At 41.4% G+C, this 24,949-nt stretch overlaps 1 protein-coding gene across 1 annotated transcript in view; it reads right to left on the reverse strand.

The window, feature by feature from the left end:
• Positions 1-24,949, reverse strand: part of LOC138199057 (cadherin-2-like) — a 108,873-nt gene that overhangs the window by 32,718 nt on the left and 51,206 nt on the right. Inside the window, exons 3-11 of the mRNA XM_069150966.1 lie at positions 20,498-20,727; positions 15,819-15,992; positions 13,572-13,727; positions 7,745-7,889; positions 7,425-7,597; positions 6,020-6,157; positions 5,380-5,565; positions 3,156-3,409; positions 1,083-1,225 (exon numbers count right to left, since the gene is read on the reverse strand). Coding sequence (XP_069007067.1) covers positions 1,083-1,225; positions 3,156-3,409; positions 5,380-5,565; positions 6,020-6,157; positions 7,425-7,597; positions 7,745-7,889; positions 13,572-13,727; positions 15,819-15,992; positions 20,498-20,727 — 1,599 coding nt within the window. The remainder of the gene's footprint in view (positions 1-1,082; positions 1,226-3,155; positions 3,410-5,379; positions 5,566-6,019; positions 6,158-7,424; positions 7,598-7,744; positions 7,890-13,571; positions 13,728-15,818; positions 15,993-20,497; positions 20,728-24,949) is intronic.

Consider the following 24,949-nt stretch of genomic DNA (forward strand, 5'->3'; position numbering starts at 1 on the left):
TAGGCTTTTTTGTCCTGTTTGAAAGTGCCCAAAGGGAGCTCACCGTCATGCTACGGGGTATTATGGGGGTATATTACTGCCATAACTCAAGAGCATGCTCTTTCAATTTGCGAGAATTATTTCTCGCAAATTCTTATTGTAATATTCTCTCTCAAAAGTATCCCCTCAGACTCAAATAGTTGCAGCTTGCTCGCTGACTTGAAGAGCTCTCCATCAAAAGTGTACGTCTGCACCAAGCGGCAGTCAACAGTGACATCACCCGTTGGTTTGTGAACGTTATGAATCCTCCAGTTCAGATTCTGTCCATCACCATCTTACTAGTTCGGAGCCGTTTGGAGCAGGAAGTGACCATATTTGGACAAGCTGGGGGAGGAGCCAGCGGTGGATCTGACCAATCTGATTGGAAACCTGACGATACTACGTCCCGCCCACCGATAGCTGTAACCTGACTGCACCACAGGCCTGTCAATCAAACAGACATGCCCCCAAAAACAGGTCTTCTTGAATCTTCTTTTCTAATGAATGAGGGATTATTTTCAAATGGACCTCCAGAAAACTAATAAGAAGGAGTGACTTTAGCTAACAACACCGAGATAACTGATGGACACATTTTATTCACTTTGGATTTGATGAGAGAAGTTGAATGGGAGTCTATGGAGCCGGAGGCTTTTTGGAGCCGACCTCTAGTGGCACTCGCTGGTATTGCAGCTGAAGACACTTCCGAATCAGAACCATTTTACAGACCTGAAGCTACGAACACTTTTATATCCAGTCTGTGGTTACTTGTCTCGTCATATTGACCTTGCTATGCAAGCGCCCTGAGGTGAATTATAGTGTGATTTGGCACCATATAAACACAACTGATTTGTAATGAATTGAACTTTGATGTGAAATAGGCTCAGTGTGTGAAGCTGTGTTGTACTGTTGCTGTAACTTAACTAAGGATTAGCTCATAGCTTTTCAAAGTAGGTCTTCTGTGAACACAATCCACCTCTGTATGTGTGTGTGTGTGTGTGTGTGTGTGTGTGTGTGTGTGTGTTGGGGGGGTTAGTGCAGGACAGTGCACGGCCTCTGTGTCTCACCGTTATCAGAGGCCATGAAGGTCACGTTGTACAGGTTGTTCTTGATGTAGGGAGACTCTCGGTCAAGGATGGCGATGGTGGAAATGCGTCCGTTAACCGGGTCAATCTCCAGCCAGTTGGCAGGGTCGTACATCTTGGAGTACCTGGGTTCAGTGAGAGAGAGACGGCATGAGATGCCACCACAGAGAGGATCCTTTATCAGCGCCTCGCTGGCTGCAGGCCAGGCAGCGAGGCGCTGATAGACGACGGCTGCAGCACTCTCATGAGGCAGCCACAACATCCATTTATCCTTCCTGGGAATCATTCTACCTTTAACACACTGGAAAATTGTATCAGAAATATATTTTCTGGTGAAAATAAAACAGAATAAATCTTAGAAAAACCCATGAAATGAATTCATCGAACAGAATTTACTCACAAGTTTGCATTTCTATTTCACAGTCATGTTTCAAACACCACTCCAACAAAGGCAAGCAGGGCAGACTAAAACCCAAAACCATGAATAGAAAATATTGTCTATTTTGTGTATTTGTAATTGGTGAGAAAGAAAGGCAGTTCTGAATGATAAACAGAGGAGCAGCTCCAAAACAGAAAGCAACAAAAAAGACAAATGAGAGACCAAAACACTGTGCTGGCCCACTCTATAGTGCACAATACACTCGCCTAATGTGTGTGAGCATGTGTGTATGTGCACTCGCATGTTTTTTGTGAACACACGGAGCATCCACCATTGGCTGTTGCTAGGCTACAAAGACTTGAACACTACATTTAGAAACAAATAGTGGGATGTAAAAGAAAAGAGGGATGGGGACAAAAAGCAGCAGTCCTGCTGGCTCTCTGCTCTGCAGGATAATCATACATTATTATACATTTACATGCCAAGAAGATGTTTGTAGAAAAAAATCCAGACATCTTATCAGCGTTTTTTTTTCTTATAAATTCAGGGCTGGAACAGACAACAATATGCCACCCTGTTATTTGAGAAGGCAAAAAAAAAAATCTGAACAAAAGAAGAACAAGAGCTCATATAACCATGGAAAATCCTCCTTAAATATTAGTTACTAAATATGTTTTTCCTCCTTTTCTCTTGAACTTTAATTTTTTTTAAAATACAGTTTCAATTTCACATGAAAAACTAAAACGGAAAAGATGGTCATGTCAGTTCAAGGTATTTCATTCTTATTTTTTGGCAGCACCCCTAACTGTTCCTGTGGGATTGTTATTAATATTCCCAACAGCATACCAGCTACACAAAGAGGTGCATTGTATAAATAGAAGAAAAAATAACAGACAAAAAGTCAGAATGTTGCATTAACTATATACGAATACACCACCTCCCCTTTAGTCACATTTCTTATCGGAGATTTCTCTCTTTTCCACCAGGACGGTGCCGTTTGTCCTGCTTCATTGTCTTCAACTGAGCAGCATTTCAAACCTCAACACTGGCTCAATTTATTACATTTTCTTAAAAATCATAAATGTGTGTTCACTGTAGTCTCCAACAAACAGACACCCTGATGCTGTGTAGACAAAGAACCTGAAGTGGGCGAAGCTGTTGGGACAGATGTGGCATGTAGTATGTGAATCTCTTCCCACTCACACACACACACACACACACACACACAAGCAAGCACACACAATGCAAGTGAATCTGCTCTGAATCAGCATTTTGATTCTGCTTGACAACTTTACAAGGACTTTTCTGAAAAAAACAATTTTGGTAATTTAAACGTCTTTCGTTTATCACGATTGTCCCTGAATGCCTCATTCAAATTCAACCAGAAATGAGACAAAATGGGTTGTCTGGTCTCAGTTTTTAAGCCCTTTGGACCAGGAATTCTGGAGAGCTGAACAGGTACCAGCTGTTTGTCTCTGGTGCTGCCAGATATATAAGTAAATTCAGAATTTTTCTGATAAACAAAAGGCTGATTTACACAATGAAAAGGCCTCCAGATATTAAAATGTTCTTCTAGGCTGTTCAACATTTCATACTTCAATTTTTTGCACAATAATTTGAACTCAGTGCTACAAATGAAACGTTTGGACTGCCGGAGATTCCAGCAGGTTTCTTACCGGACAGTTTGCCTCATGAAGCGGTCCGGGTCCTGGGCAGTGAAGGTGGTGAGCAGAGACCCAGCCGGCAGACCCTCCTCCAGTTTGATGGACTTGGGGTTGGGGCTGAACTCCGGACTCTCGTTGATGTCCAGGATCCGTACGGAGACCGTCGCCGTGGACTGACGAGGCAGGTGGATGCCGCGGGCCAACGGCACCTCGTTCTCCGCCTCCACGGTCAGCATGAAGGAGCGGGTCAGCTCAAAGTCAACGGGCTGGATGGCAGGAGGGACAGACAGGATGAGGGGGACATGGTCAACCTTATGTGAAATCCACCCCACCAGTGTTTCGTAGAATCTTAGACATGATCACAGAAATCTTACATCGACTGTACACTGTCAGGCTTTAACCCTTCGAACCCTCGGCTGTTTTCAGGGTGACTTCACCACCTTCACTTTGAAGCTCATATCTTGGTCATTGTTGGGGCGAACCATTCATGCTGTCTTTTTCAGGACAGTCTAGGCTATCTACATCTTTCATCATTTAATTTGCTAATACTGAGTTGTTTTATATTAGCCTTTATATCAAGGAAAAACATAATTTCGTCTTTTGAAATTGTTATGTTTTTACATGTATCTCACCATAAAATATGTCAGTAGAGATATCTTCTTATAATTGTGTCGAGGACATTGTGTAGAATCTGTAAATATGTGAACCATGTTTGTGCGACACTGTATGTCTGCAAAATAAATGTCCTGAATGACTCCGGGGGCCCAAACAAGGACTCACTCTCAGGACATACGGCCCTGTGATATGTGCTTGATAACTCAGCTGTAGTGTACAACCACAAATACATTATTATTTAAAAAAAAAATTCATACAAAGTGGGATGTAATGTCAGCTCTACGTTGGAGACAGTACAGAAGTCAGCTGTGATTTCAAAACCAGATTATCTGAAAACTCTCGTACAGTGAAACGAGCGGTTTCATCAGAAAGGGTAAATTCTGCTGTGTTCTGCTGTTTTTTATGTACAGTACGTTGTGAAGCGATTCGGAAATTGGGAATTATTCAATTAAAGAGGTGTGGAGATGGACGCAGTGCCTCATGTCCAAAACATCTCTCTGCAACGCATCGTCACACGGACGACTGACAGGATATGCACTGCATCTCTCTGATGAAGACTCGCTGTTCAACCAAGAAGAAAGGTTGGTAATTTGGCAGCACTTTGTGTTCATCGGGTTCTAGGGGTTAAACTAACAATGTAAAGTGCCCAAATAAATCAAATCAAATTGAATTGTTCTGAATGTGTCAGGTTGCTCACTCCTTTCAGGTGTACAGCAGATGTGATGTTGCAATCACGTTGAGGGCCTTACTTACATGTCATTAACCATTTCTCTCCTTAGTTTCCTGTCCTCTCTCGACTGTAAACTGTCTGATTGAAGTCATAAAATGAACAAAAAGAAAAAAGACTAGTTTCCTCGGCCAAGAACCCCCCCCCCCCCCAAGACATCTTATAGATCCAACTTGAAAATAATCTTCGTCCATTGAATTTATCATATTAGTTGTGATGATGATGCAGCCATTGATTTTACACTTTAAGACCTCAAACTGATATGAGGGAGCATCAGTGACCAGTTTTAAAATCTTCTGTCTGTAAGTAAACAAAACTGCAAAATGAAATGTGGCTTGAACTTATGGATATCCAGATTTCTGTCTTTTTCTATTGTGGCAGTCAGTCAGTGTTGTCGAAACCATTAGTTACTCTGAAATGAGCTGTAAGATTCTTGAGTCGCAAGAAAATAAATCATATCTTTCTTCAATTTCATAAATTGATTTTAAGGTTCTTTAATTGGTTTCAAAGATGTGGAGGGGCCGACACCAGTTAATGTTTCCACTTCATTCCTCTCCTTTCCACCATTCATCTGATTTAACCCTTAAAAGCAATGGTATTTTTACTGGCACCATTAAATACCTCTAATATATGGCACAAAAACCTTTTCAGAGTCTATTAAGAACATACTTACTGTAAAAGTCAGGAAAATATATTTTTTAATTTAGAAATTACAAAAAAGCTGATATTTTTCATTAAATTAATTTCTTTTGTGCCACAGCCTCATTTTAAATTCAGCAGATATATACTTGTGTAGAATGTATCCCAGTGTGTGTGTGTGTGTGTGTGTGTGTGTGTGTGTGTGTGTGTGTGTGTGTGTGTGTGTGTGTGTGTGTGTGTGTGTGTGAACCCCACCTTGACCACGGTGAGCAGGCCTTCATTGGTGGTGGGGTCGGTGGGGATGGAGAAGCGTCCCGTGGGGTCCCCGGCGATGATGCGGTACACGGCGCTCCAGGCCGCCGTGTGAGGCTGGTCCTTGTCCGTCACAGTCAGGTTGGCCACGATCACGTTCACCCTGTTCTCGTGAACCTCCCCGAAGAACTGAAAAAAGTCACAGACTCGTTAATGCTCTGCAGCGTTTTTAACACAACTCAACAGTGAACACAGGAACACCTTGGTAAACATCACGGTAAACACAAATAACACATCTCCCACAAACACGGCTCCTTCCTGCCCAACTCCTTCAGCTTAACAAAGGAGGACAAATATTTGGATGTTTCATTGGCGCTCCACTCCTCAAACATCTGCCAATAAAAACTCAGCCAGCTTTTGTGCCGTTTAGAAGAACAGTGGATCGCCTGATTTAGAGCCAGTACATTTCATGAGTGAGTGAGTGAGTGTGTGTGTGTGTGTGTGTGTGTGTGTGTGTGTGTGTGTGTGTGTGTGTGTGTGTATGAGTGTGTGTGTCTGTGTGTATGTGTGTCTGTGTGTGTGTCTGTGTGTGTGTGTGTGTGTGTGTGTGTCTGTGTCTGTGTGTGTGTGTGTGTCAACCTACTGTGTCTGTGGTGAACTCAGGGGGATTGTCGTTGACGTCGGTGATCCTGATGACGGTGGTGGCGGTGTTGGAGAGGCCGTACGTGGGATTTCCCTCCATGTCAGTAGCCTGGATGATCAGGGTGTACTGGGTGACTTTCTGGAAACACACCGAACAGAACAAAGAGGGTCAGCAACTTTTCTTTACAGACTCTAGCTCAGTGGTACTGAGAAGGAGAACATACCACCATCCATTATTTATTACTCAGGTGTAAAATATATTTTAAACAAGCTTGAGTTCAAATGCAAATATGAAAATTGGAATAAAATAGAATTAAAGCCATTTGACAAGAGGACTGTCTTTCTGTCCAAGACATAGACTGGCTATAAAAGTAGACAGAACTTCTAAAAAATTAGGCGGATGCAGAAGTGCCTTAAACTGCAATACCAGCGAGTGCCACTAGAGGTCGGCTCCAAAAAGCCTCCGGCTCCATAGACTCCCATTCAACTTCTCTCATCAAATCCAAAGTGAATAAAATGTGTCCATCAGTTATCTCGATGTTGTTAGCTAAAGTCACTCCTTCTTATTAGTTTTCTGGAGGTCCATCTGAAAATAATCCCTCATTCATGAGAAAAGAAGATTAAAAAAAGGCCTGTTTTTGGGGGCATGTCTGTTTGATTGACATGCCTGTGGTGCAGTCAGGTTACAGCTATCGGTGGGCGGGACATAGTATCGTCAGGTTTCTGATCAGATCAGTCAGATCCACCGCTGGCTCCTCCCCCAGCTCCTCCAAATATGGTCATTTCCTGCTCCAAACCGCTCCGAACTAACAAGATGGTGACGGACAGAATCTGAACTGGAGGATTCATAACGTTCACAAACCAACGATGACATAACTGATGGTTGATGACATCACTGATGGTTGCTGATTATTGCTGATGAATCAGTCAGAGAGGGGTTTCACACACTTCCACATCCTATCACCTTTCTACCTTCCAAAAGACAATAACAATTTTTATGGCAAAAAAACTATCTACAATTCAATCTGTGTATAAAAGGAAGACTTTAACTCATTCAGTGTTTCTAAAATTATCTTTCAGGAACTGGTGGGAAGCACGTTTAATGAATATATATTTAAACACGATTTACATCTTTCTAACTGTTTGTTAAGAATGTAAAATGTAAACATGCACGAAGTTTAGATCACCACTGTCCAATCATCAATCTTTGTATGCTGGCGTGCAAAAAGCATGGCCACAGAACAGACGGAATTCTGGGGGATCTACGGATGGAGGAATATTACTGAGGGAAAAAAAAAGCTACAAGCTGTTTCTAAGCTGAGAAACACTGCAGGCTGCAGCCACATTCAGAAGTAGCTGCTTCATGTGGGTTCAGAAATGACCTTTAAAAATGTCCACACACATACCTCCCGATCGAGGCCTGCTGCCACAGTGATGATGTCACCAGTCTTGTTGTTTATGGTAAACATGTTGGAGGAGGGGCTCTGGGGATTCTGGGAGAGAATCTTATATCGCAGCATCCCGTTGGCAGTTTTTGGATCATCCTTGTCCACTGCTGTGACTGTCATCACAAAGGATCCTGCAGGGAGACACAGCAAGTCAAAACACATATGGCAGTGAAGAAGGACTAAGTCCACGAGTTATATAACTCTCTGTGTGTGTGTGTGTGTGTGTGTGTGTGTGTGTGTGTGTGTGTGTGTGTGTGTGTGTGTGTGTGTGTGTGTACCGGGCTTGGACCCCTCAGGTACGGAGCCATTGAAGATGGTGTGTGTGAATTCTGGCCGGTTGTCGTTCTGGTCGATGACGTTGATGACGATGTCGATGGGGTTCTCCACCTGATTCCCGTTCAGGTCCACAGCATGGGCACGCAACTGTGCACAGAACACACTGATCAGGCGCTGGCCCTTTAAAGCAGCCTGAAGTGGTTTGAGATAAGCAGCCCTTCCAGGAAATCATAAATCGTAAATAATGCATGCAAATTCAAGCAAACTCCACAATTTTTGCGGGTGCTTGCAATTTTTTTTGAATTCCCGGGATTTTTCCACAAACAATGTCATTAATAGAAGTTGTGCTGAAAGTATTAACGGCGCAAAGTAAATCTTTTCAAGCAAATCTCTCTTTATCAACACGAATAACTCCTCATTTCAACCAGAAAGTCTCTGCTGCTGTTTTCATCTCCAAATTATACTCTGACAGGAGGAAACCGGAACAAGAAGAGAAACAGGAAATGAAGGGGTTTGTGGGAAATGTGTTCTTCACATTAAAATGATGTGATTAAGTGTTTGTGATCAGAGGAAGTGAGTCCATATTACTGGATGTTAAATGAGTTTTCTCCACACGTCCAGTTGTCAGAGACGTCTCTTTGTTTGTTTCATCAAGCAGGTCTATGTGTTGAATGAACATGAATTAAACAGCATCTAAAGCTCTTATTTTGACAGCTGATGTAGTCCTTGTTTCTATATTCCAGTCACAGACGCTCTGTTCTGGAAACATACGCAGCTTTTAGGACCTTTCAGCAGCTTTTAGGAACTTTGAGCCCCGATGGTTCTCTAAATTAAATTAAATATTAAATAAACGATTAGAACTCAAAATACTTCCGTGACGTACAACAGGATTATTATCTCAGGAAAAGTTTACATACATTATTGTTTATTAGAGTGCTAAAAAAAAAAAAAAAAAAATCTCTTTTTTTTTTTCTCCACTTGCAATTTCTTTTCAATTCCTGCACTTGTAACACAACAAACTCACTTAAAACTCCACAAATTACATCAAAATTACACTTTGACATCAAAATAAAATGCACAGACATGGTTTCCTTCCCAGTTTGAAAACACACAGCTAAATATTAATATTAATACAACTATAATTTTTTTCTTTTCTTAGAAGAGCTTCTTTTCACAAGGTCCAACAACATGAGTTCAACGCTTGGTCAGATCTCAGGGGATATAGATAGATAGATAGATAGATAGATAGATAGATAGATAGATAGATAGATAGATAGATAGATAGATAGATAGATAGATAGATAGATAGATAGATAGATAGATAGATAGATAGATGGATAGATGGATAGATCGATAGACAGACAGACAGACAGACAGACAGACAGACAGACAGACAGACAGATAGATAGATAGATAGATAGATAGATGGATAGATAGTTTATTAATCCACAAGGGGAATTTTTTTTTTCGCTACAGCAGCATTTATAGATACAGGAAAGTAATAAAACAACAGTCAAAAAAAATATAAGAGCAGCCCATACTGTAAAATGAAGTATATATATATTTACACTATGTATGTATTTACTTGGCAAATAAAAGTTTCTTGGTCAGCTGCTTGTTGTTTCATCATTATGAACGAAGAGCTCACATATGGCTCTGAGGTGACTGAGAGTTGAGAGGATTCACTTTAGACCAAAGTGAAGAGCATAATAATGAGGTTGAAAAAGGGAAAAATCTCTTCTCGAGATATCAAAGGTAGCTCGTTGACCAACAGTTTAAAGAAAATGTGAAACAAGCTTCTAACTGAGGGGAACAAATCTGTGGAGACGGAAATCATTTATATTGAAAACACAGCGAGTGAAGAAGGCTCTGAAAGATGTAGGTGAACATATTTCCTTGTCAAGAGAAGATTTAATGACAATAAATTCAGGGAATTTAGCACAAAAATCAAACCCACGGTAAAACCAGAAAGTTCATAAAAGAAGAAAAGGAACCAGTGGAGATATTGACTAGAGATCTATAAACTAATGAAACAACACTCAACCTCAACCAAAAAGGAAAGTGTGGTTGGAAAAAAACTTGGTTGTGCTCTTGTGAGTGAGCGGCTGCGAAAGGCCAAACTGAAATTGTAAGTCGCTTTGGATAAAAGCGTCAGCTAAATGAAATGAAATGTAATGTAATGAAATGTATTGATGATGTCACGTGGATGGCGTCTAGAAGCTACCGAGGCCAAGAATTTATTAAGCTAACAGGTGACATAATGCAGGAAATACAAAGTCACAGAGGGAAAAGATGAGGCCGGTGGGAAGATCAACATTTTCATCAGACGTTGGCTACTATTTTAAGTTATGAAGACAAACTCTACACGACTAAAATTACAATATATTAGCTTAACATCCAACCAAACATGAACTCCCATGACCTCTGACATTTCTGTAAAATATAGAGTTCCGACGTGGTGAATACCACAAGAGGGCGCCATTCATTGGGACTCTTTTCGCGGTAAATACGACCCCATTTGAAAACAGCGATAGTCTCCTGAACTCTGATTCAGCTGCAGTCCAGCTGCTGCACAGCCGACAGCAAGCAAGAGTTGAAGGAGTTATCAGTCGGAGAGAACCAACAGATAAGATAGAAAGTCTGCTGATGTTTGTGGCTCCAAGATTTCACTACCAAAAGCATTTCGCACAAAATATAACGCTTCTGTCTGACTTTGTTTTGCTGAACTCCTAAGCTCACAGCTCTGTCCTCTATTCCACATTGTACTGATATTCAGCTTGTCTATCAGTCAGGATGATGGATGAAAACACTGTCATCAATATTAAGTGTCAGGCAGATATGAAAGAAGTCCTTCAGAGGCAGGTCTGCAGCCTTGACTTCATCCACTGAGCTGATGTTTGGTTGGCTAAGTGCTGCTGATTCTTCATAAGCATGTGTTACGGTGTAGTATAGAAGCTACACAACAGAATGTGTTGTAATTATTATTAGCCTTAAAAATCATCTGAATATCAAGTCAACTGAAAGAGAAATCTTTACAGCGAACATGAAGCCACTTTAAAAACCAAAATCGATGTTATTCATATGTTTTTATTTAGCATAATACGGTCAAGATGCTGACTGTAGTTATTGATCAGCCCTGAGAAGCCATTCCTTTACTGTGTATGAAGCATCTGTATGCGGCTCTGAAGGGTCCAAAGCCTCCCCCATGAATAAACATGCAGACCAATCCCAACTCCGAGCTCTGACAACTACATCCAATCACATGAATATTCACCAGACGGCTTAAATGCAAATCAGCTGCTGCGACTCCAGATTCCCGCTCCTCTGTGAGCTGTGAGCGCTGCTACAGATCAAAAGGTGAGACTGCTCTCAGGGTTTGTGACTGTGTTGGATATAGTGAGCAAACACTCAATGTCTTTTTTTTAATTTTTTTTTTAAGAATTTCTTCTTCATCTCTGTGCATGAAGAATAAATCCAGCAGAGACTGTCAGTAAAGATGAAAATAAAAATATAGGGGGTGTGGTGAGGCAGACTGGGAGCAGCTTTACTCCAGTAGGGGGGTTAAGAGTCCGTGTTAATGATTAATGCTCTAAAATCTCATCTCTGTTAATCACAATGACATATTTAGAAGTTTTTCCATGCAAAAAAAAAATCCCCTACTGCTTTCAAGTGGTTTAGATGTAACTCTGCATCTTTGTCATCATTCAGTGCTTCTTCTATTAATATGCAGATAGTCCCTGTTTCTATCTCCACCCAACCCTCCGCCTCACTCCTTCCTCAGGTGCGTGACATATAAAACCCGGACTGTCTGACTCATAATATATCTATTAGCTTATAAATTAATTCCAAGTTAACATGGTTAAAAACTTGATTTTCATTCCATTTAATGTGATCTCAAGTCCTTTCTGCAATCCTTATTAAACTTATTAGAGATTTAAGAAACTAAAGCTGAAGTTACTTCAATGTAAAGATTTAAAGAGTAACTTCACTGAAAGATCTTTGGCTGAGAACACGTTAACTCAACAACAGCCAACAGACATTCTGTTCTTCTGGCAACGGAAGTCTTCTTTATGTTTTACGAAAACTATAAAAAAAAAAAAAAAAAAACACTTGCACTATAGGATTGTTTTTAAAATGTCTATTTGTTAATGTATAAAGAAGAAAGACATACAAAAATATAATATAAATATATTGGGCTTGTCTGTTTTTGTCTGACTTTGATGGAAGGTTGCTGGACCGTGAGGCTTTACTGGTGAGTTACATTAATACTGCGCCGTTTACTGCAGCTGCTGAGGTGATTGGATCTTTAGACCCATCGAATGACAACCATCTGAGCTTTCCAGACAACTCACACGAGTACACAGGTGAACTGTAGCTCTGCAGATGAGGTCAAAGTCGATGCCGTTTAAACTTCTAAGCATTTAAAATAATGAGATAATGTGCTGGTGAGAGAACCTGTTTCTGTCTGACAGCTTTTCTTTATTCTAAGCTGCAGCAGGATCATCAGCTCCTGGCTCAAGTAATGAGAGCAGTATTTAGTCTTGATATTGATACTGATATTGTCATCTCACTCTTGGATAAAAAGCAAACACGTGTATTTACCATTAAGAGAAAAACTAGTGCAGTTGTGTGCAGCCGTCAACACACTCAGATCTTCTCTGTTTTCTTAGCCGGGCTCCTCTCTAGAAACTAAACTGCAATCAGACTGTTTTTACTGCACCAACAGGAAAACGTTTTATTCTGTTAACTAACTTTATCTTCACAGTTTGAGTTCGTAACTTCAGCTTGTTTATCGTCCAGCCTTCTTTACCACTATATGAGACTCTTGGTAACACAGCGTTTGGGGTTTTAAGCTACAGTCAAAGTGAAAATAGACAACAATCAGTCAGTGTTATTCCGAACGTACGTTGACCCGAGGTTTGTGGTTATCGAGTTAACTTCAGGTTAAACTCAGGGTTTTTTGGGGTCACTACGATGGTTCACTTCTTTTCAGAACATATCGCCATGGTAACTGATGCTCCAGAGCTAACCCGCTCCAGGGCAAGGTTGACAACAGATCAAAAACGTGTAAAAAACTAAAAACTGCCTTATAACCAATCAGTTCACTTTTAAAATGGTATCAACAGTTTTAGAGCATGTTATGGAGCTCCATGCACAGATAGTGAGAGTTTGTCTCAGGAGGGTCCGAGTGTTCAAAGACCGGGAAAACCTCTGCAGCTTTCCCTGTCAACTCTTTTACACACCAGATGTAGATTCCACTTCACAGCGCTTCTTTTACACTCAGATCATCCTGCAACACACACTGACTGAAGCACCAAAGCCTCAAACTTGTTGTATGTATCAGATATGGAAGCACACTTACCTACCACTTTAATTTGTTTTTTTATATTTATATCTTATAAGCTTGTAAGTCTGTTTGACACCACCAGGGTTACAGCTGATAGAATGAGGCTAAAACTGTCATATGCAGCATGAGAATACGTCCAGGCAACACATCAATGTAAATGCAGTGAGATGTACTCGGGCTCTAATCATGGTGCAGCGATAGCATTGGCCTTTTAAGGTCTGAATTAACACAGGATTTTTTTTTTGCCAGCTGTCCTTCCTGCATTTGGCAGCTTCAACTGTGCTTATTAAGCCTGAATTAACTTCATATTTTTCAAATTATAATTTGCATTACATTTGTAAAATATGCCGCTCTGCTGCCAGTAAACCTGTCCATGTTTGAGTTGACTTGGCAGGTTAACTGCTTATCCTGATTCCATCTGTTAGGTTTAGTTAAGCCAGATAATTAAAAGATAACCCGGGATATCCTGCATGGTCTCTTACATGGAAGTTGGAGATGTGTTCTCTGTCCAGAGGCTTGGTGACCGACAGCTGGCCTGAGATGGGGTTGATGATGAAGATGCCGGTCGGAGGCTGGTCGGCCCCGGGGCCCGTCACACTGTAACGCAGCATCCGGTTCTTGTCCCGGTCCGAGCGGATCTACAGCACAGACAGAGTAGAAAGAAAAGGTACAGCAGATAATTTACTGGAGGAAATGTAGAAGAAGGAGCAACAAGGAATGTGGTAAATACAGTAATTGGATAAAAAAAAAAAAAAAAAAAAAAAATTTGAATTAAAAATGTCTGCACAAAATAAAAATAAAAATTCCACACTGCTGCTGGTATATTTTTGGAGATATTTCCTACCAGTAAACACGGTGGCCTGTTTAAAGAATACAATGAAATCCAAGCGAAGCCAAACTTTCTGAGTTTGACCTGGATATGTCTCATGTGTCAGGATGACTTTAGACTTGCACGGGGAACACTCAGTGAGGGCCCGAGGCTGTCGCTACGGGAAACGTGATTTGAGATGAAATCATGGTGAACTGTGATGCCCGGTGCACCACTAACATCCTGCACGTTGTCCAAATCACCACAGCAGAGCATCCAGGGTTCCCACACCAAGTCAAATGTCAAACTTCCTGACTTGTTCCTGACTTTCACTGACTAAAAAGCTAAAATTCCATTAACTGTCATTCACAGAAAAACATGCTGCCGTTGTTCTGAGCAGAAAAGAAACAAACACATTTCTGTTAAAAACAGGTTGACACACGTTCATCTGTTCGATATTAAAACAAATTAAATCCACGTCTAAATACTGGCTGCAGAGGAAAATAACTGATCTAACAATAACAGTAATCAGCTCGCAGCCTGATAAGGTAAATTTTTTATTTCTGCCAGTGAGCACGAATGCTACCAAACACACACGGACAATAACTACATAACTAACGTCACAGCTGCAGACATGGAAAATATGACATTTTATACATGGAAACTAAAACTTAAACATGCAAAAAAATATTTGATACTCCAGGAATTGGCCCAAAAATAATGATCAAATTTTCTGACTGGGAAAGAGTTTGTAAAACTCCTGAGCTGTGGGAACGCTGGCAGCAGAGGGAAAACACATGTTTAAAAAAACTCAGAAAGAATTCTAACAAATCAGTTCAGGTTTAATTGTATCCGTATTGTCAGGTTGATCCAGTTCTCTGTAGTTAAAGTTGTGTAGACTGCAGATGAGAAGTTGCTGGAGGTCGATGAAGTTGATGAGGAAGAAGAGCTCCGGTGAACAGTCTACAAAGAGCTTGTTTTCACTCTCCGCTCATCATCGCAGTCAGAAAAACATTATTTTGTTCACCCTTGTGTTTAAAATGGCTGGAGACTGTTTAACTGACTCATCCTTCCAGTTTATACTGTTGTTTTGACACAAGAAGTGATTCATGAGAAGAGTTTGGCTCTTGAATGCCGTTCCAAACAGGATGTCGGGAGAACAGTGCAGATGTTCTGAAGTTCAGAGCGGCTGCTCGAAGTTTAAAAGTCAGAAAGAGTCCTGGCCAGAGAAAATATATATTTCCACATCTCTTAAAAACTTTAGGCCAGATTTACTGTGTTGTGTTTCTCAGTTTGTGTGTTTGTGTGTTTGTCTGCAGGGCGTGGCCCCTCTCCTCATTGCTTATGCATTTAAAAGGAGGATCATGCAAATAATAGAAGGAGACGTAGAGGTGGATTCTGTGTTCTGCTCATTCACTCAGGTCACATCCTGTCTGACTGTCAGTTCTGCAGAGAAACTCTGCAGAAGGGAAGAGACACGAGGAAGACTGCAGTGAAAACACACATTTAATATAGGCGTTTATTTTGTTTTTGGAAAACCTGATCACTAATAAATATGAAGCAAATATGAAGGCCGTAAAAACAAAATGATTTCCTAAATAAATCTGATCCTTTATTTAGTCTTACATGAGGTGTCACTTGTGGTCTAATTCTTACTCAAATTGGTTTCTGTGCATTTGATGAGCTTCATTTAGTTGATGTTGTCTATTTAAATCACATCTGATTCATTTCATGGAAGTCTGTGTCTTTATGTTCTTTGCTTTTTTGTGAATCACTGCATTTCCCTTGTTTTCCTGTTTTAGTCAGTAAAAGGTCCTCACAGCCGCTGTAAGACAGGCCTGCTTCTGTGTGTGTGTGTGTGTGTGTGTGTGTGTGTGTGTGTGTGTGTGCGTGCGTGCGTGTGTGTGTGTGTGTCTCTTACTCTGACGAGGTCCTCAGGGAACTGTCCCCGTGAGTTCTCGGGGACGTTGATAGGCGGAATGACCCAGTCCCTCTTCACCCGCCTCAGAGTGCCATCGCCTCTGACAACCACGCTGCGCCACGGAAACAGGATCTCTGGTACCTGCTGAGTCAGGCTTGCATCACTGGGCTTCACCTGCAGAGACAGTAAACAAGCATTGTGTACATTGTGTACATTGTGTACAAGGCTACATACACACACAAACACACAGAGTGCAGCTGAGTGCCGGGAAGGCTCAGTGACTCAGGATATCGCTGACCTCATTCCAGTGGATTAATGCTCTCATTACAGTCTGCCTGATGAATGACCACCACCTGTCACCATGGGTGTGTGTGTGTGTGGGGTGTGTGTGTGTGTGTGCGTGTGTGTGTGTGTGTGTGTGTGTGTGTGTGTGTGTGTGTGTGTGTGTGTGTGTGTGTGTCGTCTTCAACAACAGATCTGCATTACTGAGCAGTGTCACTGCAGGGTTCACAGAGGAGGATAAGGAAAAGGAAGTGCTTCCCTGGAGGATAGGTGGAGGGGGGGGGCACTCTTGATTACATTTGATTTTATTTATGAAATACACATATGTAATGATAAATGTAAAAATAAATAAAAAAGAATAATGAGTTCTTATGTTATGACCAACACAAACTTAATTAAAAAAAGAAGCATCATGCAGCATCCGTCAAAGGACTCGTCTTGTTTTACTGATACAAATATTTAATCGTCATTTTTGTCTCAAATGCAATAATCGAACTGGAGTTTTGGAGAGTGTGTGATTTTAATAACCAACTCATATAAAGGTGTGTTTGTTAGGCTCAAAGCTGATTTCTGGAATTCAGAGTGATTCGTTGTTAAATGTTTCTCATTATAAAGCTAACAGGGAAGAGATCTTCAGTGAGATGCTGGAAGACTTTTAACATAAAACAACTGTGCAGGGTGTGTTGACATCTTAACAATGATCAAAACATGGGAGAAGAAATGGATGAAATGATAACTGTTCAGAAGTACTTCAATGTAGCTTAGGCTTTTAATTAAACAGACCGATTTTCCAACATGCCCTTTATTTCTAAAACCCTTAAAAAAGTCATGGCAAATCAATAATGTGATCATTTATAGAGGAACGAAGACTTTCAGTCAGGTTTTAGAGTTCACAGAGCACAGAAACAGCTCTGGTGAAAGTTACTAACGGGTTTCTCGTGAGAGCGGACAGGAAAGTGAAGGAGAGAGTTCTGAACCTCCTCAGCCTGGAGAGAGTCCCGGTCCTCTGGAGATAGATAGATCACTAGACCCCCTGGTGAGATCTTCACTGGACCCCTTGGGAGGTGGAGGGAGGTGGAGAGAGCAGGAGGGAGGTGGAGTGGACTGCCGCCTGACTGGATGGACCATCAACTACCTCACCAACAGTATGAGACTTCACAACTGTGTGTCCTATGTGGTGGTTTGCAGCACGGGGGCCCTGAACACCTCCCTCTTCCTGTTCTCCTTGAACACCTCCCTCTTCCTGTTCTCCTTGAACACCTCCCTCTTCCTGTTCTCCCCGTACACCTCCCTCTTCCTGTTCTCCCTGAACACCTCCCTCTTCCTGTTCTCCCTGAACACCTCCCTCTTCCTGTTCTCCCTGAACACCTCCCTCTTCCTGTTCTCCTTGAACACCTCCCTCTTCCTGTTCTCCCTGTACACCTCCCTCTTCCTGTTCTCCCTGAACACCTCCCTCTTCCTGTTTTCCCTGAACACCTCCTTCTTCCTGTTCTCCCTGAACACCTCCCTGTTCTGTTCTCTGGATTAACACCAGGAAGAAGAAGGAGGTGCTGATTGATTTCCACAGGAAGGAAACACCACCTCCACCGGTGAACATCCAGGGATTGGACATGGACATTGTGGACACTTATAAATTCCTGGGTGTTCACCTCAACAATAAACTGGATGGGCTGGACAACACGGATGTTGTCTTCAAGAAGGACCAGAGTCGACTCCAACTGCTGAGAAGACTGAGGTCCTTCAGAGTCTGCAGGACTCTGCTGAGGACGTTCTACGACTCTGTGGCGGCGGCGGCCATCTTGTATGCAGCGATCTGCTGGAGCTGTGCAGGAACAGAGAGGGACAGGAGGTCAAAGGTCAGCTCTGTCCTGGACAGTCCTCTGGACTCCATAGAGGAGATGGGGGAGAGCAGGATCATGGACACCACCTCTCATCCTCCATGAGACTGTAGGAGCTTTAAGCAGCTCCTTCAGACTGCTGCACCCTCAGAGCAGGAAAGAGTGCCACCTGCAGGTCGTTTGTTCCGACGGCTGTCAGATCGTTCAACACCAGCCTTAAATAACATTGCACCGTACTTCATTTCATAGCACCTGACACTTTTCCACTCATCCCAAGCCGTATTTATTTATTTTCTTTTATATTTATTTGTTTTTTGTATATATAGCTTGTGTGTGTGTGTGTGCATCTTTTTTCGTGTTTCTTTGCTGCTGTAACAACTGAATTTCCCCACTGTGGGATTAATAAAGTCCAAGTCTAAGTCTAACAGCCTCAGATAATGGACTCGTCTCTGTACTTGTTCTTCTGGACCTCAACGGCTGCTTTTGATACGATTGATCATACGATCTTATTACAGAGATTAGAAGACGTTACGAGGATTAAAGGAACTGCATTAGACTGGTTCAAATCCTACTTATCAGATAAGATTCCAGTTTGTCCATGTCAACAATGAATCTTCCAGACAAACAAGAGTTAGTTATGGAGTTCCACAAGGCTCAGTGTTGAGCCCAATACTTTTTACTTTGTACATGCTTCCATTAGGAGATGTCATCAGGAAGCACTGCATCAACTTCCATTGTTATGCAGATGACACTCAGCTATATCTTTCTATAAAACCAGATGAAACTAATCAGTTAGTAAAACTTGAAGCCTGTCTAAAAGACATAAAGGCCTGGATGACCAAAAACTTCCTGCTTCTAAATTCAGACAAAACAGAAGTTATTGTACTTGGTCCTAAACACCTCAGAAACTCTTTCTGTAATCACTTAGTTACTCTGGATGACGTTGTCTTGGCCTCCAGCAAAACTGTGAGAAACCTTGGAGTCATCTTTGATGAGGATTTGTCCTTTAGACACCATATAAAGCAAATCTCCAGAACTGCCTTCTTTCATCTACGTAATATTAATAAAATCAGGAAAATCCTTCCTCAGCGTGACGCAGAAAAACTCATTCATGCGTTTGTTACTTCCAGGCTGGATTATTGTAAGAGGAGTTCCTCACAGATATTTTTGGCAAAAATTCCTCTTAAAAATCAAAAATGTCCACTGGCACAAAGTCTTGTTCGGCTAGCCCCAACGGTGAGCCAGCTAAACAGAGACAGCATGCTTTTGGCAAAGTTGCAATTATCCTTAGTAGAAAATAAAAAATAATGACATTATAAAACCTTATCATGTTCATAATTTCCAAATATATCTGTTTTATATAAAGTGAGCTTTTATTTAGATATAAATTATCTCACACACAGTCAGTGATATACATCCCAATGTTTCGGTCTAACTTTAACTGATTATTTTAAAACTAAAACTCATCAAATCATGCTGAAATATTTATTAAAAATTCCTTTCCTAAAACTAGTGGAGATTAAAGACACAACACTTTCAATTTAGGTGGATTTTCCTGCCGCCTGTTTGTCTCAGTCTCCAGTTCATGTGCAGACGGCCGCCGTCCTGTCCTCAGCAGTGCTGACAAAAGACTAGCTGTTAACTGCCATGGCTGCTCCTCATGAGTTTTCCTCATGAAGGACTGTTGACACCTTCTTTCACTCGGTGTTTTCTCTCCCTCACCAACTGCAGCGAGTGATGCTCTTAGCAGCTAAAGTATATGGCATGTGTCAGCGATTTCTGGGCTCTGTTTAGAAGAACAGCCAATCAAAGCCGCCGCCTCGTCTGAATCCATGCAGAGGATCTTATTATCACTGTTGAACATGGAACTAACAGATGGCTGTTTGACTTGCTTTGTCTCTGCAATCAGCACTTGGCCAACCTCTCACGCCTGAGCCCAAAAGATGAGATTTTGTATGTGTTTCTCTTGCAGGCTTCTCAGACTCAGATGCAAGTACGTGTTAACACAGTCGTGTTCTGTATGTGTCAGTGAAGTCACGATTATTCATTATCATTAATACACCCCCCCAACCCCACACCACCACTCATTTACCACACTGTGTTGCTTCACACTGTTTCTGTCTCTCAGTTCGTGTCCTGCTTGTTATTCTGGATTCTGTCTCCACCTCCTCCCTTGTGTTTGTTTACCTGCCTGTTTTTTTACAACCTTGCTTCAACAATTTGTAAGTAAGGATCGATGTTTGCCGTGTGTCATGTTTTGGGTCCTCAAACTGAACTTCATTGTAAATACAGGCCTGAATATGATGCAATATACTGAATGTACTATTAACCAAGCGATTGATGGCATTTATTGACAAATTAGAGCGGCTGATATTGCAACTAAAAATGATTTTTATAATTGACTAATGTATAACCCTCATATTCCACTGGTCCGTTACGTCACGTTTGCGCTGTGATTTTGTTCCGTCCTCTGAACGGCTTCACACGGTTACACATTGTGACCTGCAGAAACTATACGAGGGACTGCATGGAATAGTTCTGGACCTCTGCTCTTCCTACCTGTTCAGGTCCAGTGTTGCTGCCATTTGGACGGACGTGGAGATGCACTCTGGCCTTCCAGACCTGTTTGGACTGCAGGTCTCCAGCGTAGACCACCACCACGGCGTTTTTCTTTCCCACTGTGGTTAAGCGCCGCAGGGCATACACCACACCTTCCTCGCTGACGCCGAAATCAGATGAATCTCCAGCTTTGAACCACACCTTCCCTCGACTGCAGTCCACAAAGCTCACTGTGGGAAAGAAGAAAATGGCCACAGATGTCAGACTGATTGAAAAACATCAGTAATAAATGGTGAGATGTCTACAAACACCCAGCAACCAGTTCACAGGGTGCTCAACTTTTTCCATATTTCCCGACCCCACTTGGGGCTTCATCTTTACAAACTGTCTTTACTGTATTTCAAGATGACGTTGAGACATAACAATAATGTAAGGCTGAATGGGGGATACCAAAGGCTATACAAGAAAGAAAAAGATGTTGGCTTTGGTTTAAGTTATTCAGCCCATTATAGGACAAGTTAATTTATTCTAAAGGAGTTGGAGGAGGTTAAGGTCAGGGCTCAAGCAATTTCTTCAACAGCAATTATTAGCCGTTTATAGCTGACTTTGATCGAAAGCAAGCTACACCCTAGACAGGATGCCAGAAAATTAGGTGGACACGTCCACCGTCTCCTGGATCACTGACTACCTGACAGGCAGACCACAGTTTGTCCGTCTGGGCAGTGTGCTGTCTGATACGGTGGTCAGTGGTACTGGAGCTCCTCAGGGAACTGTTCTGTCTCCTTCCTGTTCACCTTATACACCACTGACTTCCAGTACAACTCAGAGTCAAGACATCTGCAGAAGTTCTCTGATGACTCTGCAGTGGTCGGATGTATAAGGGATGGACGGGAGGAGGAGTCAGTGGACGGTGTATAAGGGATCTGTCTGTCTGTCTGTCTGTCTGTCTGTCTGTCTATCTATCTATCTATCTATCTATCTATCTATCTATCTATCTATCTATCTATCTATCTATCTATCACAATTGATATCTTATTATCCCTGTTTCCTGTTTGTGCTTCTGCACCAACAGCCGTTGCCAGAGGCATAATGTTTTCTGTTTTCTGTTGAATCTCTACGACTCCAGGAAATTATCAAAAATTTGGCACAAACATTCATTTGGTCCAAAGGAAGAACTGATTAGATTTTGGGGGTCAAAGGTAAAAGGTCAAGGTCACTGTGACCTCATGTCTGTCCCATACAGCCGTCCCCTTCTTGTGAACACCCTGAGGGAAATTTCATCAAATCTCAAAACAGTTGAGCAACCAGCAGGCCAATGTGGGGAAGCTAACAAAGAAACCGCTGGAGGATTTCCTTCATTTTTGGCATAAATGTTCACTTGGACTCAATAAATGTTTGATTATTTTGTGGTGGCCACAGGTTAAAGGTCAATGTGATGTCTCAGGAAGGCCTTTGGGAAATGTCTTCAAATGGGGCACAAAATGTCACCTTAACTTCAAAGATGAACTGTTTAAAATATAGTAGTCAAAGGTCAAGGTCACTGTGACCTCATGTCCGTCCTATACATCGGGCCCATTCTCATAAATGTGAAATCTCAGGAACACCCTCAAGGAATATCGTCACATCTCAGGACTCAACAGCTGTGCAACCAGCTGTGCAACGCCAGGAAGCTGAGAAAGGTCACAACAACCTGGAGACAACCAGGCATGTTAGTTTTTCTTCAAAGGCATTGAGCAGGAAATTTAAGAGATAAAAAGTAGGAGTGAATAAAAAAGACCCGTAAAACCTGACCTGCATTTAGATGAGCAAGAGAAGAAAGACTGATGGATCTGACCAGAGTTTACCCTTCCTGTAAATCCCAAAGCTGCAGTTCTGCAGAAGTAAACCATAAAGGAGCAGAAAGCGAACCAACTATCAGCAGGAGGAAGGTTGATTCTACACTGCAACCTTCTTCTTTATTTGTTTGTGCATTACAGCCCACCCTCGCGGAGGAAGGACCTCCTGTGATGCCTGGGGGAGGAGTCCAAAGGATGGAACTGTATTTCACCAGTAAAACATCCCAATGTTGTCAGCAGTGTGATTTGAATAGACAGATCGCACTCCTGCAGAACAAAGCCGTCACAGTTGGCACATTAACAACAAGTCAGTGCATCCAGAATGGCTTCGTCGACCTCAGCTGGGGGAGAGGAGGTGGGGGTGTGGGGCAAAGACTGCAGCTTGGTTTCTGTCCAAGTGCTTCTTTTCACAAGCAGTAATAAACCAGAAAAGGAGAACAGAAGCAAAAAAAAAAATGTGATAAGATTTCTACAACCGTACAAAATGTTTTGATGCTTGCTCCGTCCAGAATCAAGTTTACATTTTCTGTGATATGTTCAGGATGTTTGTCCTCCATTATGATTTCAGTGTGTAAGTATGCATTACAAATGAGATTTAATTCAGTATAAGTTAACCCTGTGAACTCGGGGCCATTTTCAGGGTAATTCAACTATCTTCACATTCAAGCGCTTATCTCGGTCATTACAAACTACGATTCAATTTAATTTAATTTGTATAGCTCCAAAACGCAACAGAAGGTAATGTCAAGACACAAACCACAATAAAGTATTTACAATAGAACCTTAGAACAAAGGTTATGAAGGCTGGTCATACATGCGGTACCATCTTGTTAGTATTTGTTTGTTTATTTCTTTGGAACAGTCGAGGAAATCCAGATCATCCATCATCAGATGAGAAAATACATGCAGATAAGAGACTTTATCAAGGAGAAAAAAATACTGCATCTTGTAAAATGTTTGTGTTTTTACATGTGTCTTTTGAACACAACTATCAAATTATCACGATGAAACACAATACAGTTGTTTTTTTTATTATTATTTTTCAAGGCATTTCATGTCATTTTTGCACAATGGCAGGGGGTAATGTCAGCCGCTGAACACTGCTGAAGTTTGCAGTGATTTTAAAACAGACTGAAATGTTAGGTCTTGCTGTTTATTTGATATGCAGTATGTTGTGAGGTGATTGGCGCTTTGTGACTAATTCAATAAGAATCAGGATTGTGAAGATGGGTGAGAAAAATAGTAAAGATATTACTTTGCATAAGTTTGATCTATCTTCATAGCGTTAATATTTCAGTATACAAATATGTGACTAGCATCCTTACAAACATCCGCTTCCACTCTTTATCGTAATGTCTTTCATATCTCTTCATTGATGTGTTCATAAGTAATTCACAAAAGATGAATGGGTGTTATGTCCTTCAAGAACCACAACACATTAAATTGACAACAATGAAAACAGCCATTCCTCACATTTTCACTTAATCTTTGGCCTTTTGCTTGATGAATTATTCAAACAACTGTTCAATGTTTAGAAATTTGTTCAGCTGTCAACATTTGAAAGGAATCAAGTTATACATTTCTAAAGCGTCTACAATTGGTATTATTTCATATTTTTGGCAGAGGAAGCTTCACGATTGAAGTTTTTCATGTTAGTTCACAATCAGAAGTTATAAACTGAGAATGATATAATCAGAAGAAGACACAAACCGATATAATGTCTGTTAAAGAGCAGTGTCTCTGTCCCTCACAGATGACCTTGGGCTATGGACACCCTCTAGCTGGCAGGGAGCTCAATTTGTAGAAAATAGCCGAGTGATGTCAGAAATGAATAATTCAACTGTCTACCGATTAATAGTGAAATCAACCATCAGTGCCTCCTAAAGTTGAGGCCCGCTAACGTTACTTAAATGTTTGCTACATTCTTTGTTAACCATCAAGACTGATCGTCAGTGGCTCTGTGATGCTGGACTTATGTCTCCCAACCATTAGAGCCTGCGTACAATAATGTGTATATATATAAAGTTTAGTAAATGCTGAGATATTTTAGAGAAAAGTCTAAATTTGAGCTACGAGAACAAAAGTCAAATGATCACAAAAGTCAGAGGACTTTATCCTCCGAGGAACATGAATATCTACACAACATTTCATGGCGGTTCATCCATCCATATTTGTTGGCGTTATTTCAGTCTGGACCAAAGTGATGGGGGAACCAGTCAATAGACATTTGTAGAGCTACATGGAAAGGATGGTTAAGAAAGAATAAAAAAACTAAATGTTTCCGTCCAGGTTAGGTTAAAGTAGGTTTATGATTTTCCAACCTGGTATCACGGCGAAATGTGAAATGGACACACTGGTCCACTACACCAAAACGCAAAATAGTTACACTTTGGCCTCTCTGGGCGTGAACGTTTCACGTTTTCCTGTAGTGGATGAAAATGAAAACTACTGCATACAGCCATGTGATTTACAGGAAAATTAAACTTTTAGGAGAAACACATGGTTGGGGTTAGAAAACAAAATCAACTCAAGAACAACGCTGTCAGCTCCTGGTTTCGAACCTCTGCCTTGTGCATGGCAGTCTGTGTTTCCAATCCAGCGGGTGACAAATCATGGC

The sequence above is a fragment of the Embiotoca jacksoni genome, unplaced genomic scaffold (genome assembly GCF_022577435.1).
Source record: "Embiotoca jacksoni isolate LCO1_2020_lvr unplaced genomic scaffold, fEmbJac1.0.p SCAF_16, whole genome shotgun sequence".
NCBI lineage: Eukaryota > Metazoa > Chordata > Actinopteri > Embiotocidae > Embiotoca > Embiotoca jacksoni.